Source organism: Etheostoma spectabile, chromosome 11 (genome assembly GCF_008692095.1).
Source record: "Etheostoma spectabile isolate EspeVRDwgs_2016 chromosome 11, UIUC_Espe_1.0, whole genome shotgun sequence".
Taxonomy (NCBI): Eukaryota; Metazoa; Chordata; class Actinopteri; order Perciformes; family Percidae; genus Etheostoma; species Etheostoma spectabile.
In genome coordinates, this window is record NC_045743.1 from 20,574,910 (window position 1) to 20,591,580 (window position 16,671).

Genomic DNA, 16,671 nt, shown 5'->3' on the forward strand with positions numbered 1-16,671 from the left:
CTGTAGAGGGCTGGAGTGTTCTTGGCCCAGTCCAGTTCATTGTCCAAGTGCACCCCAAGGTATTTGTAGTCCGCCACCATGTCCACACTGACCCACTGGATGGAAAGCAAGACAAGCTGCAATGTAACGTTAATGGGCAATTACTCACCTTCATTTTCCGTCCACTTAAAGTTCTGTATTTGCCGTTTACAGACTGAGATTATTATTCTAACAACATTACGGAAAGGGTCTTACTCTTTACCAAAAAGATCTATACAGACCTTTTTGTTAAATAGTAAAGGTTAAAAATCTATATAGACCTTTTTGTTAAATAGTAAAGGTTAAAGGTCTATATAGACCTTTTTGTTAAAGAGTAAGATCCTTTTGGTTTAACATGAAACAACCCCCAAATTGTTGACTCCACCCCACCAGACTCTGGAAAATTGATTGACGAAAATTGATGATGGACATTGATCCTGTGTGAATATATTGCTACCTGGTTCACTGCTGCCGGTTTCAGTGTTCTCGCTCAGTACTGGGCTAATTTCGTAGATTTCTGTCAACATTAGTATCTTAGACACTAATGCATTGGGAAATGCTGTAGTGACCAGGTTAAAAAAAATCCTGAAATTACCATTTAAAGAATTTGAAATGTTTTATTCACAAGGGTACAAGCAGACAAAAGGTGAATTATACTTAGTGCTGTTCAACCATTCATATCAAAGGGATGGTGCAGCGGGTGAGGGAGATGAGTGGGCGCACATTCTTTGTCCCGGTTGCAACAGGAAAAGCAAAAGTCTAAAAAGCATAAAATAGTAGCTCTAAGGGTTGCTGACCAAGAGCAAAGATGAGGTCATCCACTCACTCTCTCTCACATCCTCAGCCTCAGAAGAGCCCCCTGACTTCAATCAAACGGTTGCATTCCTCAGCGGCCTACTCATGGCGAAGTTCTCAGAGCATCTGACCTGCAGTCTGGCTGCCAATGGAGGCTAACCTAGGAGAGGTCATGATCTGGGTTGACCGGGCTGACCCTGGACTCTTACATCCACGAGGAAGGCTACAATGCTGGCCTTCATCACAGACAGCCCCTAGGCTCTGTGTGGCTTGATCATAATTCTTGCACTCCCAGAGTTTAGCGGGGCACGCTCTGCCCCTGGGCCAGCAGCAGCAGCAGCAGCAGCAGGACGGGCCAAAGCTCTTTCGGAGCATAGGTACCCCTGAGTCAGACACGGGTCACGTCCCCTATAAGGCAAAGTTTGATGCTGCAATCCTTTGATGAAACTGAGCCAAGCCTGGGGAGAAAGGCACAGCAGCCCCATCAGCCAGTGAATTGTTTTATTATGATGACCTGACCTCAAAGGTCCGAGAGCAAAATGTGACACACTCGGCTACGTCTTCAAATACATCCGGCATACATTTCAAACTGAATTTTAAAAACAATATAGAGTCTTTCATAACAGCAACATCAAAGTATCAACCAGTCTAATTGGTGGATACCAGCGATGGAAGAAGTGTTCAGATCCTTTACTTCAGTAAAAGTACTAATACCACACTGTAAACATACTCTGTTACAAGTGAAGGTCCTTCATTAATAATGTTAATTAAGTAAAAGTTTGTAAGTATCATCCGGGAAATGTCCTTCAATTATTAAAAGTAAAAGCACTCAATGCAGAACTCTCCTCCCAGTGTAGAAAGATTAAAGGATCCAAAGAGTTGTGTGTTTAATGGTCTCATCCTCTCAGCTGGACTTTATGTTGCCGTTATATTTTTGCAACATCTGATTTTATAAAAAAAAAATCTGAATGTGAATCTGAAGATCCTGGGTTCTTTGGTTCATTTTCCCACTGCTGTTCACACACCACGTGGACCTGGTGAGATCGTAAGAAACTAAATTCTCCCTCAAGTGGGAAAGATCTTTATTTATATAGCGCAAAATCACAACAACAGTTATCTCACAGCGCTTTTCATAAAAGAAAGGTCTAGACCGTACTCTGGGATGTAATTACATTACACAAGCCCAACTATCTGCCAAGTGTCTGGAGATAACTCTTGTTATGATTTGATGCTAGAAATAAAATTGAATTGAATGGAACTGGCACCAACTGGTTCTAATGACGTATAACGTTCTTCTTTTATAGTTTGCTCGGTGTGTGTGGGATGAGTCAAAATTAGCTGCAGAGTGTGTGTGTGTGTGTGTGTGTGTGTGTGTGTGTGTGCGGGTGTGTGTGTGTGTGTGTGTGTGTGTTCATGGTAACACATAGTGAATGTGCAACAGTGTGAATCGTCAATGTGTTTTTATTTGTAACAGAGCTAGTTAGACAGGTTGTACAGCATAACTGTTTTTCTACTTCAAAATAAACGTGATGACATTCATGTTCACAGATAATTAGCACAAATTTCAGCACTTTTTTTTCCTGTCCCTTTTCATGGATCTTCAATCGATTATTTTTTTATCACACAGACAAAGTTCCCATCATTGTTATCATCCCGGATTTAGTCATTGAGTTATTTAGTTATTACAACCATCCTGTAGCAAACATGAGTGTCTGTTAACCTGGTGGGGGTGGGCACCTACGCAGCCGTTAGGATTCATCGTCGTGGGAACCATGGATGCCTGTGCAGAATTATGTGCCAATCCATCCAGTTGATGTCAAGACATTTCACTGGATAGCAGGAGAACTTTGACATGATCATGGCGCTGCTTATGACGATAGAGGATCACAAAAGGAATGAGGACTCCTCCTTAAAGGACTTTGAACATATGTCCTAAATGTCATGGTAATCTGTCCAACAGTTGTCAAGACATTTCACTGAAAACAAAAGTTGAAACTAAAGGAAATATCCATGAATAACGCAACTAAAAAGGTCACAGTTATTGTCATCCCTAGAGCCAGCTTGCTTAGCTAAAGAGATATGAGTAAGCTAGATAATCACCGCAGAGATCCATCACCTGTCAACAGTTGTTCCAAACCCAAAAGAACTTTGCCACTTTGTGTCATTACCCCCCCCGAATAAACCAGGATATCAATGGTGCAAACATTATACTGTTGAACTGGGGAGCATGACACAACATTGGTTTCAACATTAGTAATGTAATTAGACTGTTGCATCTTTATTAGGTGTGAGGAGTAGAAATGAGTCATCCTCAATATTTGGGGTGTTCTGGTTTCACAAGGATGAAGACAGTTGGCAAACAATAAGATAATAAAGATACTAAACAGGCTCTACAGTATACAGGAGGATTCTTTTCCTTGGCAAATATCAGGTGTTCTTCATATGATGTACAGCTTTACACGCTTTATCTGAAATGTCTTGAAAAATAAAAGCATATATATTCTCTAAATGGGGAAAAAAAATCTCCCCAGGGGAGCATGCCTTTTGACCCCCCAACCCACCCCTAAAAATGTGAACAAGCTCAGGCTCCGCCCCTGCTTTGCAGCTTGCATTTGTTTTTTTGTGGGTCAGCTTAGGATAGCGGTCTCTCATCCACTTGTCCCTCGGCCTCTCTTTTGTGTTTTGTTTTGTCTGGTGGCAGCCATGGTGCAGCTGACTTCCTCTGAAGACCTCCAACTTTAGGGAGGCGAGACGGAGAGGATTCCACAGGTTGAGATCAGATGCACTTCCATATATTCCATATAATTCCTATCGGTTTTAATTTCAAGAGTATGCTCTCTTACTGACATCCTATCTTCCACTTTCACCGTTGTATGGGCTAAGTGCTGCTTAAAATATGTGCTCTTTCTCATTTTTCATGGTGGTGGTGGTGGTGCTAATAGATAACGTAGACAATTAATTGTTTGCTAACTTGTTAGTCATACCAACTTTGGAAGGCCATAGCATGTTGGTTTTTCAGCTTGTTGGAAGTCTGTCTCCAAGTAAAAAAAAAGATGGCTGATGGAAGTTTAAGATCAGGTGTCTCGAACATGGTTAAAATCTACCTGTGACTTAAAGACTCAGTGTTGCGCTGAGCATTGTCAAGGAAACAGGGTGATCCATGGATCTGTGTCTTTTCTACAGTTTCAGAGCACACTATCTCTCCTCATCTGTGTGCTTTGTCTAATCATCCATTTCTGCCTCACTAACCTCTTGTTCTCCTCTGGTGAGACTCCTTACCCCGGGGCTATTTTTCTCCCATCCTCTCTCTGAGAGAATAAGGAATTCCAGTGGCAAAAGCAATCAGTGGGCTCCACTTCTAACCAGTCCCCAGCTGCATTTGCTGTCAAATTAAAAGTGATTTGTTCTCTTTCTTTTAGCAATCTGCATCTTTTCTTATACCCACATCCCCTTCCCTTATCCCCAGTCTCCTTTTCTGTTCAACAGTAGCTCTCTCTTTTTCTCCTAATTTTTCCTCACACCAACTCCTCTTCTCTCTCTTCTATCCTGTTTCATGTTGCTCCCAGACCCATTTTCTTCGGGGCGAGCCTGCCGCTGTTAATTTCGGACAACATGCCATCTAACTTTAGAAAGTGCTCTGTGTGCGTTTTGTGCGTATGGAGTAGGCTATCCTCTTTCACTTGGGTTTTCAAACTGGAGGTCACTGTTGTTGCTTCTTTTGTTCTAATATGCAGAGTGAAGAATCAGGGCTAAAAAGTCCAACTACTGAGACTAATACATCATCTTTTAATAAGCAGAGCATCACGCACGATATAGATGTATGCTAAGGAAAGACAGAGCTTCAAAGAAAAGCAAATGTTGCGCTTCTATTATTGAGGCATGTGCACTGCAGTTTCCATAGAGCAATCTATAGAGACCCACCCTGGAGAAAAGAGAAAGGAGTGTGCAAAGAAGTTGGTTCAATTCAAAACCACATCAATGATGATGTTCTATCTATGTTAAATCAGCATTGACACACAGCTCTGCAAAGAAAACCATTTAGAACGGACAGTTTGAGGAATTTTTTTTTAAATTTCGCTTTCATCTATCCTCTAACAAAATGGTTAGAATAGAGAAGGGTGAAAGGGGGGTTGTTTACAACTTGTCGGGTTGTCTTGCCTCTCTTGATGATGCCCGGCTCGACTAAACCTGCATCCGCAGAACTCTGCACATTCAAAACCTGCCAACAAAACCTGGAACGCGCACATTTATGAATGAAGAAAATAAGATGCTTGATTTTGGATTCCTATGTTTGAATAGCCAGATCCCGAGATTAGTGCGTGCTCTCGTGGCACCGCAAAGAGAATCCAGCGCCGTGAGGCGTCATGTTGGCATGTCTTGTGGCATTTTAAACAAAAAGGAAAACGGACGCGTGACACAGCATCACTGGTGATATAATTAATTACAGTTTGTTAGATGAAATAAAGATTACTGTAAAACTTTTATAAAATTGTTTCTATGTTAAGATAAAAGATGATGAGCAAAGAGAGCTCTTACGTAATCCCTTAAAGGCCCTTGCCATCATACGGTAAATCAGGGGGACCCTTTACTAAATAATGTATAAAATGGAGTTGCACATTAAACTGGGCCTAGAATAAGGCGGCCTAGAGCCTTCAGACAAATATTGTGTTGGGTTCATGTTATTTTCTTTTTAACTATCAAACAATAATTTGTCAGCCCCCACTGCAGCAATTTCTGAGGACCCCCAGATCCCCTGTTGAAGATTTCTGCTCTAAATTATGTTATAGACCAATTTAACCTTAATGGCAATATTATCTCCAAAAATCAACAGGATTTGTTTGTGATGACTTGTAATACAATGGCAACCGTTGCACATGGTTTGGTATAGTAATTAAGCATGTGCAGCCTTTTGCCAAAACTGCATGGTTTGGCCAACTTTTGTCGTAGAAGTTGTAGCAAGCTAAGATTTTTAGATAGTGACTATCTGGTTTCAGAAAAATAGAAAAGTCTAAGGAATCCAGTAGTACCAATCATGTAATGCTAGCTTGCCAGGGAGGCTGCTAAATAATACTCCAATGATAGGCTAAATTTTGGTGAGAGAAGAAATAGCATGGCTATTTTAAAAGTGGCCCTTCCTCTCACCGCAAGAGATCAGAAGGAAAATGGGTTTTATGGGTACCCGTGAGTCTTCTCCTGACAGATTTGCCCATATCATGCTAATATCATGCTTTCTCATGTTTTTATCATGCATTACAAATCCCCGGTCTCCCACCCCAACCCCCCCCCCCCCCCCCCCAACAAAAAGGGGTGGACATTTATTACTAATTACTAACTATTTATTATTAATACATTTATTTTCATATGTTGTCATTTAATTATTTTCATAAATCAATGCCATTGGTCAGCCATTACGTTTGTCAATGGGTTTTACAAATATGTGAACAGTGACGAGGCAATTATTTATTTTATTAATTTTAATTAGATGAAAGAGCTCATTAAAATGTTTTTTAAATTGGCTTTTTTTTTCATTTTCTGAAAAACAACGGGTTATGGACGAACAATGTCTGTCCCCGACAGCAACACTAGAACGGTCTAAAGACCACTTTTTGAAGGTTTAGTCTCAGAGGTCTGAATTAAACCCGAGGTGTCAAGGAATAAACCTCTACATATGTGCACCTGCCATACCAACTGAGCTAATCTGGCTACAAATTGACTTAATTCTAACTTGAAATGTGTTACTGTTAACACCATTTCCTACGAAGCGCCTGCAGAGGTGTCTGCAATCGCTTTTGATTATTTAATGAGGCATTTCTCATGATACACTTTTGTCAATGAAAGAGGTGAATGAAGAAGAATCTTAATTTGTTTTCTGTGGGTGTTTTTATATGGGACTGTGGACATTGGTCTCGCCCTGCCAGGTCCTTGGTCTTGACTTGGTCACAATATACCCTGGTCTTGGTGAGATCTTAGGACCAGGTAACCATAGTCCTCAGATTGGACAGATAGTCTAGCTAGCTGTCTGGATTTACCCTGCAGAGATCTGAGGACCAGGTAACCATAGTCCTCAGAAATCCACCAGAGGTTAGAATGTCAACAGACATTTTTCTTGGCCCGTTGATTTTTGTAAAACATCATGTTAGGTCTGCCTTTTGTGTATGCACTACGTATGATCAGCGTGGGTACCATCGTTTAATATCAAGGTTGTTTTCAGAAGCATATGTGTGAGTATACTGGGGTTTGGCCTTAGAGCTGTACTGCAAACATGAGAGCAGTGTGCCAACATGCCAAATGTGATTTCACTTGTAGCATATAGCTCTACTTTCATGTCACCTCCAGGGACCACAGACTCTGATATATCAAAGAAGACACAACGCCGGGATTTAAACAGAAAAAAGAAGAGATAGTTTATTTGAAATGTACAAAAGCTATATACACACATTCACACAAAACCACACACACACACACTGAGCATAGTAGATGTAAATGATAGCATACACACAAACATTTTAAAGGCTACTTAGAAATTCAGCAAACATTATAAAACTGAGGAATTTGCAGGGCTAGTTGGCCATTCCTGTCTGAAACAGGATTTCATTATCAAAGTCTGTGCCCCTTCCAGGACTCTCTGCAGTTCATCCAGAGCCCAGGGGAAGGATGGGGAGCGGCGAAGGGGGGGTTGGTATGAATGTGTTAATTAGGTTCAGATCTCGACTGAAAACACACAGAGGTACTTGTATATTCTTTTAGAGAATGCTCCTCATCAGACACGGGTTCATGTGCCCTGATAGACTGACACAGAGGCGTATCCTTGTCCTTTTCAATCATTTACCCTTGTGAAATGGGACCACGGTGAGTTAATGCCTCTGATCCAGAGGGCAAAGAAGGAAATCGGATTTTACAGTGCCATCCCCAAGAGCTCAGACCATGATCAAAAAGCACTCACTATCTGTGGCTCATAATGTACAACCACATATTTAAACCAAGGCTGCCAAATGCTTTCATATCTGAATTGCAATGAGTCACAGGTTTCTGGTTTAATATTGAATTTAATGAAATGTCATGAAAAAATGTTTAATGTATGCAACATTAGCTCAGAATCACAAATAACCTTTATTCCAAAATCTTTGTGTAGCTGAAACTCAGCAATACAAAGACAAGTTGTGCACATGACAGGTTCCTATAATGGCACTTCTCTGCTTATTTCTTATCCTGCAAGATAGCTGAATTAAGTGCATACACACATTGCAGTAGCTGTTCATGTTCAACAGGCATGTATCAATTTCTACTTCTGCATGGTTTGTTTATAGGCTTTGACTGCTCATTAACAGTAATCAGTGCTTTAAGCACCTGCATGTTTGGCGTAAAAGTGAAAAGCTAAATAAACTGTAGTTCTGTAAAGATTTGCCTGCATAACAATTACATACATTTCTATGTACAGTATGAACTTCTGAGCTATGGCATAGTGTTTGAAACCTTGTCAAGTAAAAAGTACACCTTTCTAATTAATTTGCATAACATGTGTACAGTGTGTACAAGGTTAGTCTTACTTATGAAGCATATTGTATTGTACACATAAAAGGTAGCGAGAATTTTATTTTTCCAATCCATGTGATTAGCACAAAGCAAACTAAAAAAAAAATAAAAGAAAATCGCATTACAAATCTGTCACTTTTCTTTTGTGAATGAATAGTAGGTGCCCAAATTTTACTGTACATTTGACAGCCCTAGTTTAAGTCTATAGCATAATTTAAAGCAAGTACCATACAGTTTAATCTATACACATAAAGGTCTTCATGAGAAAATATTATCTGTTATCTACATACATATCATGTCCATTACCTGCTAACTGTTTTCATGTCATACTCAGATGCTCAACGTCGATGTCCCCTGCAAGGTAATACATGTATGTGAACCACTTTCAGTGCACCACTTTGTAAAGGGCTATTACACCGGCAAATACTGGCAATTGTTTATAGATGCATTTATATACCTTGGGCTACTCGTAGGTAAAATGAATGGCTTTTTAACAAATAATGATAGAAATGATCCTTAATCCTAGCTTTACTATTTTTCTTTTAATGTAAGTATAATATTACAAGATAGGCATATTACTATGGACAACGAAGAAACTATTGCATGAAATAGCCAGTTTTACTTTGTTCAATCAGTGCTTTGTGTAGTCCATATATTCCTGGGTTAAGACTGGATGGATGATGACATGTTTGATTGCTCTCAGCTGATCATGTTGAGGAATTTGCTTTCTTCAGCCAAGGCTGTGAGCATAGAGTTCATGTCACCGATGGCCATGTTGCCTATCCCCGCTGGTACGGAGGCGAGGGTGACTGAGTTGCGGGGGGTGGTGAGACGTGAGGAATTCTGGGAGAGGCTCTGCAGAAGGCCAGGACTCAGGGTGCCCGACATTAGGCTGGAGTGATCCCCGTCATCTAGCATGGTGTCAAAGTCAATCTGGGCATGCTCCGTGCCACCAGATCCACCAGTGGAAGAATCCACCGTACTGCTGGAAACATGGTTGACTCCCGGTGAGGCCATGTTTGCGGCAGCAGTGGTGTTGCTGGCAGGAGCCTGGCTGGCACTGGGGGACATGGGAGCATCAAAGCTGACAGAAGTTGGCTCAAACATATGAATCTGACCTGTGTAGAACACAGCAGAGTTTAGATTTTCAGAGTTGATGTTGCCACTTGGCCTCTTTGGGCTTGCCTCTGAGGTGTCAGTACCACGACTAAGACTCAGATCACATGACTTGGGTATTCGGCTCGGTGGCATCATGCTAGATCCTGTGTGTTGCCTGGCATTCGACTTGGGCTCTATGGGAGGCCTGGGTTGTAGCATTCCTCTGCCTCCATTATGGATATTGTGCTGCTGTTGCTGGGAGAGAACGCTGTAATTATGCTGCGGATCCACTTGGTTCACGTGAGAATACCCATCAGCCTGTGTCCTTGCTCTGCAACTTTGCAGTTCGGGCTCTGCCATAGTGTTCCGGGTAGGTCTCATGCTTGTGCTTCCAGATATAGAGTTTGGGATTGCCTCTTGTCCAAACCCTTGCTGAGGACTCATTTGCTCACTAAAGTTTACACTGTTGCATTGCCTCTGTTGCTGATGCTGCTGGTGGGAGATGTTCATTAGCCGCTGGTTGCTGTGGTTTGCATAACCCTGCATAGACATATTCTGACTCATAGGCACGACTTGCTGGTTGCTGCCCAGGCCCTGACCTTGTCCCTGAAAGGAACCAAAATTTTGCCTCTGCTGAACCACAGCTAGGTTCCCCCTGAGAGGATGCTGTTGTTGCTTGCTGAGCTTGGTTGTGGTGTCCACAGTTCCTGAGCTCACCTCGTTCCACTGCACCGGCATGTTATTTTTATTCATATTGTCCAATGGTGTAGAGAACGACTGCTGGGAGCCACTGGGACCCATCTGGTAGGATTGCATGTCCTGACCAGACTGAGTCATGGTGGTGTCCACCATTGCCATCCTCCTCTGCGCATAAAATGATGCCGGTGGGGCCATGCCTATCTGGTAGCCTTGAGTCTGATTGTTGGAATGGCAGTCCACTTGCCCCGAGTTGTGACCTGAGGGGCCAGAGTTCTGCGACGAAAGGTACTGCACCACATCATCTGGAAGCACCATGTCGTCCTCCCCACTCTGCTCCCCCCCAATCATCATCCCATCTACTGCCATGTTCTCCATGGCTACATTCTCAGAAATGCTAGGTGGTCTAGGGGCAAAGGGGTAGCGTTGCAGGCTGCCATCAGAGCGAGTGTAGCCCTGCATAGCCAGTGTTTGGTGGGGGTCAGCAGATGGACCATTCATGGGGTTCATGCTGTTCATGCTGTTATAGCGCTGAACCCTTGGGAAGGAAAGAGGGTCCAGTGTGGGACGACGCACTGGATCGCTGGCACGACGTGGAAGGTTGGGGGGTACCTCATGTGGCATCATGCTCCGTGTGCCATATCCAGTGTCACTGCAACGCCGAGGCACAGTTCCAGAGGATGGCTGATGGAAAGGGTATGACGAGCCTTCCTGGGAGTCACTATAGAGTGCCATGCGGGTCCTTAGGCTCATTCGATCCATATTGGGGAGAGGAGTAGGTGGACCTCCACCAATGGCAGCAGCATACTTTGCCTTCAGTCGATAATGCTGAGCTGGTGTCAGACTAAGAAGGCTTGGGAGACCCCCTCCGCCTCCTCCACTGACACCTCCACAATGGCTGGCCTCGCTGGAGCGGCGAGACAGATCGGTGGAGATTGGGTCATAGGAGTCAGCCGAACTGATGTTGTTATGACGATTGGTGCCAAACTGGGACGCCTCGCTGGAGCGGCGGCTGGAATAGCAGGGTGAAATACCAGAGGAGCGCCGACTCATGGTGTAAGCTGAGCTCATGGTGCTAGTGGTGCTGTCACGACGCTCATTCAGCTGGTTCAACAGTGTCACTTCATATGAAGACAGGTCACCCATGCGTTGGCCAGGATAAGAACTGCTTAAGTTACTTATCATGTTGGAGCTCTCCAGCAGGGAACCTGGCAGACACAAAAGGATATTATTTAAGATTGTCAGTTGATTAAAATATGTAATGGCAATTAATGGAACAATTGTCCATAGATAACATATGATTAATTTCAAATTACTCACACATTTTATATCTGTTCCAAATGTGAGGGATATTTTTTTTAAAGTTTTTTATCAACATATATGCTTACTTTATGCACATGTTCGTTATTATTGCAACAATGACAAATACAGAGTAGAATATTCTCCTGAATAACAGCAAAGGTACTGTATGCTCAAGAGATATGCTGAAAGCATAGTATCACAAACTCAAGCCCATCAAGACGGACTTTGTAACTAAACTTGCCATTTAAACAAATCTTTTCTTTATCCACGTCTGCTCGAGGAGGCTTGTTTCTGCTAGCATTTCAGCCATCTTGCACCCTCATCACACAGTACAGAACTTTTAAAAATGACAGCAAACAACCTTCCACACTTACCGACTGCAGGTATGGGAGGCAGCTTCATGCTGTTGCGTTGGCCCGGCGGTGGCTGTGGTGCAGAGTTGACCCAGGGGCAGGAGTCCCTCACTGTCTTCAGCCTTTCCTTCTTAATATTCTCCAGCTTGATGGTGACCGCTCCACCATGACCCACAGCTTTTCTCAACTGAAGCCCCACCCCAGCCTGCTGTCCCCCAGCGGGAACAGTGGAGTCAACCATGGGGCAATCATCCTGTGCGCTGAGGTCCCCGAAGCTGCCCCCGCTGTGCAGGGCCATCTCTACCCCACTGTCGTTGTTGTTGGCGCTGCTGAGAGGCGACGGCTCGCTGCTGCATGACGAGTGGCCGCCAGGACTGGACTGATATGTCTGGTGGAACCAAAGTATAGAAGCTTTATTAGAAATGATAGTGGTTCAACTTCCCAGTAGCAATTAGGTCGCATTCTGCAAAACTTTGGTAACACTGAAAGCAATTTGCTCTTTATGAAAAATTATGAAAAAAAACAAGCAGAATTTAAAAATAGAATTCCACGTTCAGAGAACTCCATTATATATATATTCTTCAATATTAAATAATCACCACATTTAAGAAATTCAGATTGTAATTCTGTTTTGTAATAACTAATGTAGGCCTGTACTTCCATGATCTTATGAATTATAAACGAGTTTGATTTATTTACAACAAGTGGATAATAAATGAGTTCTGTGAGCAACTGTCCAGCGGAAACATTCAAACTGGCGAAAAATGAACTAAAGTGTTGATCACAGCTTGATTCTGGCACTATTTGTTTGTCATGCTAAAACAGTCCCAGCCTTTGAATATTAATGTGACAATGACTTTTATCATCGGCCCGACAGCAGAGGCTACTGCCAGTGAGCTCGAGGGCGGAAAAGTCCAGTTGAATGGTAGTTAGTGTGTCTCCACACATGCATATACTGCATCCCATACACAAAGGAGCATGTTTTAATGTGTGAAAATGGATAATCATGCAAAAAAAGAACATTGTACATCATGAAAAATGCAACAAGCACAAAGCACGAAGACACGTTGACACACTTCCCCCATGCCGAGTTGCGACCAGATGGAGAGATAGTTCGAGTGCTCACCTCAGTGAAGTCTGTCCATTAGAAAGGTTAACTTGAGAGGAGCAAGTTCAAGCAACAACCAGAGAAGTGAGTTAAGAAGGATGCAGGAGTTGGCAGCAGTAAACAGTTAACGTCAGAGCAATGTTAGTAAAGCGTAAAAAAGTGTGTCCTTGTCTTTCTTGTTTCCTAAACATACAAATGCATGCAATTATGTTACATACCATGTTATATTAACAGGTGATATTGATCATTTGGAGTGCTGAAAGTTGCACATTTTGGTGTCGCACTGACCGCTACAAGACGTCATTCCTACCACAGGCAATGAATCTTTATAACACTTCATCACTGAGTGTTAGATAAGACTTACATATACATACATCACAATACTGCATTAAGTGCAACTTGCACAAACATGGCTTTACTTACAACTTTATGAATACTACTTAAGTGGTTGTACTTGTAGATTCATTCTTTCCTTTGTATTTTTTTTTGTATTTATTGTATATTGTATTCTATCCTTTTACTTATTTATTGTATGGCTGTTTGGCAGCTGACATTTCCTAATTTGGGATCAATAAAAGTCTATCCAATGTAAGCTGATCTACTTTTCTTCGAAATGCAGTCAATCAAAGTTTGATGGAAAAATCTATTTCCTGCACCCACATATTTGTACAAAGTATAAAGGAGGTTTGTATGGGATGATGTTTTTTGAATGTATGTGATGAGGACCCACCATAGAGTTCTCGGTCTTGATAGATTTGACTTGTAGGCAGTCCTCCACTCCTCTAGAGGTGCTGTTGGCCTCAATCTTGCCGTCCATGCCTCTCGCTCCCAGCTTGAAACTGGCCTCATTCTCCCCGTTGCCTTTGGGTGGCTGCAGTCTTGGAGGGGCGTCGCTTCGTTGTTTCTTGGTGACGTGGGCTTCGGGTCCGTGGACCGTTTTGACATGCTTCCTGAGAGAGCTGGGATCCGTGTAGCGCTTGGTGCAGCCCGGGATCTTACACACATATGGTTTCTGCCAAAAGGGATTTAGTTAAATTTCCAACTGAAATTAAATTGCATGTTTTGGGGTCTGCTACTGCATTTTTACTGTAAATATGTTCTGTATATTACTTTTCCTGTGTTTTCCTTTGAGAAATACCAAGACGGAATTTTTTTTGGTTTCATGATGGTGCCACCTAGGGCTGCAACTAACGATTATTTTTATAGTCAATTAATCTGTTTTCGTGATTAATTGATTAGTTGTTTGGTCTATAAAAATGTCAGAAAACTGTGAAAAATGTGGATCAGTGTTTCCCAAAGCCCAAGATGACGTCCTCAAATGTCTTGTAATGTTCACAACTCAAAGATATCAAACACTAAGCTTATGGTGGCTTAAATGCATTGGCACAGATTTCGAGGGTGGGGTGGGTGGATGAAAGACAACCCACTCCCCTAAAAGAGGTAAAAATATTTGTTCAGGCCCCTCCCCCCAACCTATGCCCTTGCTCAAATGCATGAAATCCCACTTAGTAAGTCAGTCGATGGATGTGTGTGAGCTTACCTCATTAGAGTGTGTGCGGTTCTGGTGCTTGGCCCGGTCGGAGGCGTTGGAGAAGGCCTTGTTGCAGCCTTCGTGCTCACACACATACGGCTTCTCCCCGGTGTGGGACCTGAGGTGGGTCTTGAGGTTCTCCAGGCGAGAATAAGCTTTGGCGCAGCCCTCAAACTGCAGAGAGATGGAGATAGATACATGTCCCAGGGTGTAATGTAAAAGACATTGAAAACACTCTTAGTATGTCAATTAGTGGCTAGTAGACAATGAGCTCTCTATGCATAAGGGAGAGACTCATACAATCTTGTTCAGTACAAAAAGGAAGTTGGCAAACCAAATACTTTAAAGGTGATGTGTAACGGGTCTGAAAATGTATCTAAATCAAGTGTCACACCTTGGGTTTAACATTAGATCAATCACTTATAGGTGAATCCATTGCAGCCAAAGTGTTAGCCAAATGTACTTGTAGGTGGAAGTTTTTATATCACAAGACGAAGCTTTGTGACTTTTCTGTTAATGGTCTTGCCCCCAATACGCAGCATAGTCATGATACTAGGGTCAGCATCCGTGCCTGCATAGTTCCTAAAGCTAATAATGCAATTAAAAAGGATTTCTTTTCATGGGATAGTTTGCCTACTGCTACTGCACTCCTATCAGCATGAGGGATTTTTAAAAGACGGGTCAAGCAGCTTTTATGAAACAAGGTGAATATTTCTTGACACATTGGATAATTGTTACAGCATTTTTGTTTCCTGTTTATATTGTTTAATGTAATGTCCCCCCCTCCCCCCCCTACAACTAATTACTGTATGTCTTTTTAGTACGAGTTTGTCTGCTTCTTGTTTATCGTTACCTGCGTGTAACACCAAGGACCGTGCTGGACGGAAGTATTTTACTTCAGCATGTCATCCTTTGGATTAGTGTTTTAATGTTTTGATCCAAAAATCAATCAATCAATCAATTAATAGCCAGATAGATAGTGAGACTGCCTGAGTGCTGGGCTGTTTTGTCTGCAGCTGGGTAGAGAAAAGAGCTGGTCAAACGAAACCAGTGGGTTTCAGTTTTTCAAATGTAATCTACTCTTGGACTTGTGCCTGCCTACTGTGGCATGCCACACAAAAGCAAAGCAGTGCCACTTTTTTGTAAAAAGGGCTATTATACAAAATATCTAAACTGAGTGTGAGGTGTGGTAGAGCTCTATGGCTGGAGTGCTTTGCTGAGAAAAGAGAAGTCTGTGTTTAGCCTTTGGGTTCACTTGTGCTGCACAAACTATAATTTGGTATTCCTTCAGTCAATGTGAACGAAATTGGCTTTGAAATTAAAAGAGAATAAAACGAGACCAGCTCATTGGATACAAAAAGTCAGAAGATTGAAAGACGAGACTGCAGGGGAGTGTTTTGAGAAGATGCACGTGGGAGTAGTGCCCAGCATACACAGCCTGGTCTTAATAAGGACCCCAGACCCCTACTTGTCTGCAGATTTTAATTACACATTACACATTCTCCATCTCTCCTTCACAAGTCAGCTGTTTGAATGCATCCATAAGAGTCTGTGAGCAAGCTTTGAAGCCAAACAAAAAGGCCCTCAATTTATTCTTTACACAGCAAATGAAGGCTTCAATAAAACCCTCATGATTTCTCAACATGGAAAATATCACTGGTTCTAAGCATAAAGGACACGACAAGAGCGTTTTATTTATTTGAGGCAAAGGGAAGGGTTGTATGGTAGAGACTGTTCGGCTGAGTAAGTTCTAGTTCCACCAGTCAGTTAACCACAAATGCGTAGGTGTTATTTTTTCAAACTATCCTGCGTACCCCATGTTAATAACGACCCGCACCAACTGTTCCAACGAAACATGTTCCTTCCCAAGACTATTTTACAGAGGCGCCATTGCTGCAGCCGGTCGATTGTGATTGGTTTAAAGAAATGCTAAGCGGGTTTTTTTCTGCTATCCCAGAATGCATCAGAGGTGTAGGCCACAACTCACTCCAATGCAAAATGCCTAACCAAAATCCTGCATTCCAAATTGGGGGGGGAAATAGGGTTTAAAAGACATGGACATTTTGGTAGCCAGGTTATAACTAAAAAAGCTTGCATCATTGCATATTTTAGCCTCTGCTACTTTGATTTTGAAGATTGTTCTGTTTAGAGTATGTATATATTGTGTGTATATTTTAGTTTTGGTTGTTTTGTGTGCAAGCACAGTGTGAGTAACGATGCTCCAAAGAAAAATTCCT

General features: G+C 42.3%; 1 protein-coding gene across 2 annotated transcripts in view; it reads right to left on the minus strand.

Moving 5' to 3' along the window:
* Window positions 1–16,671, minus strand: part of LOC116697834 (zinc finger protein GLI2) — a 104,437-nt gene that overhangs the window by 442 nt on the left and 87,324 nt on the right. The window contains exons 11-14 of one of the 2 annotated variants that reach the window (XR_004334060.1): window positions 14,444–14,608; window positions 13,634–13,915; window positions 11,817–12,183; window positions 8,534–11,348 (exon numbers count right to left, since the gene is read on the minus strand). Coding sequence is in view for 1 of the 2 variants with exons in the window: in XM_032529347.1 (XP_032385238.1) it covers window positions 9,046–11,348; window positions 11,817–12,183; window positions 13,634–13,915; window positions 14,444–14,608 (3,117 nt within the window). In the remaining variant the exon portion in view is untranslated. Of the gene's footprint in view, window positions 1–7,192; window positions 11,349–11,816; window positions 12,184–13,633; window positions 13,916–14,443; window positions 14,609–16,671 lie in introns of those variants that run through there. The other variant, XM_032529347.1, reaches the window with a different exon arrangement.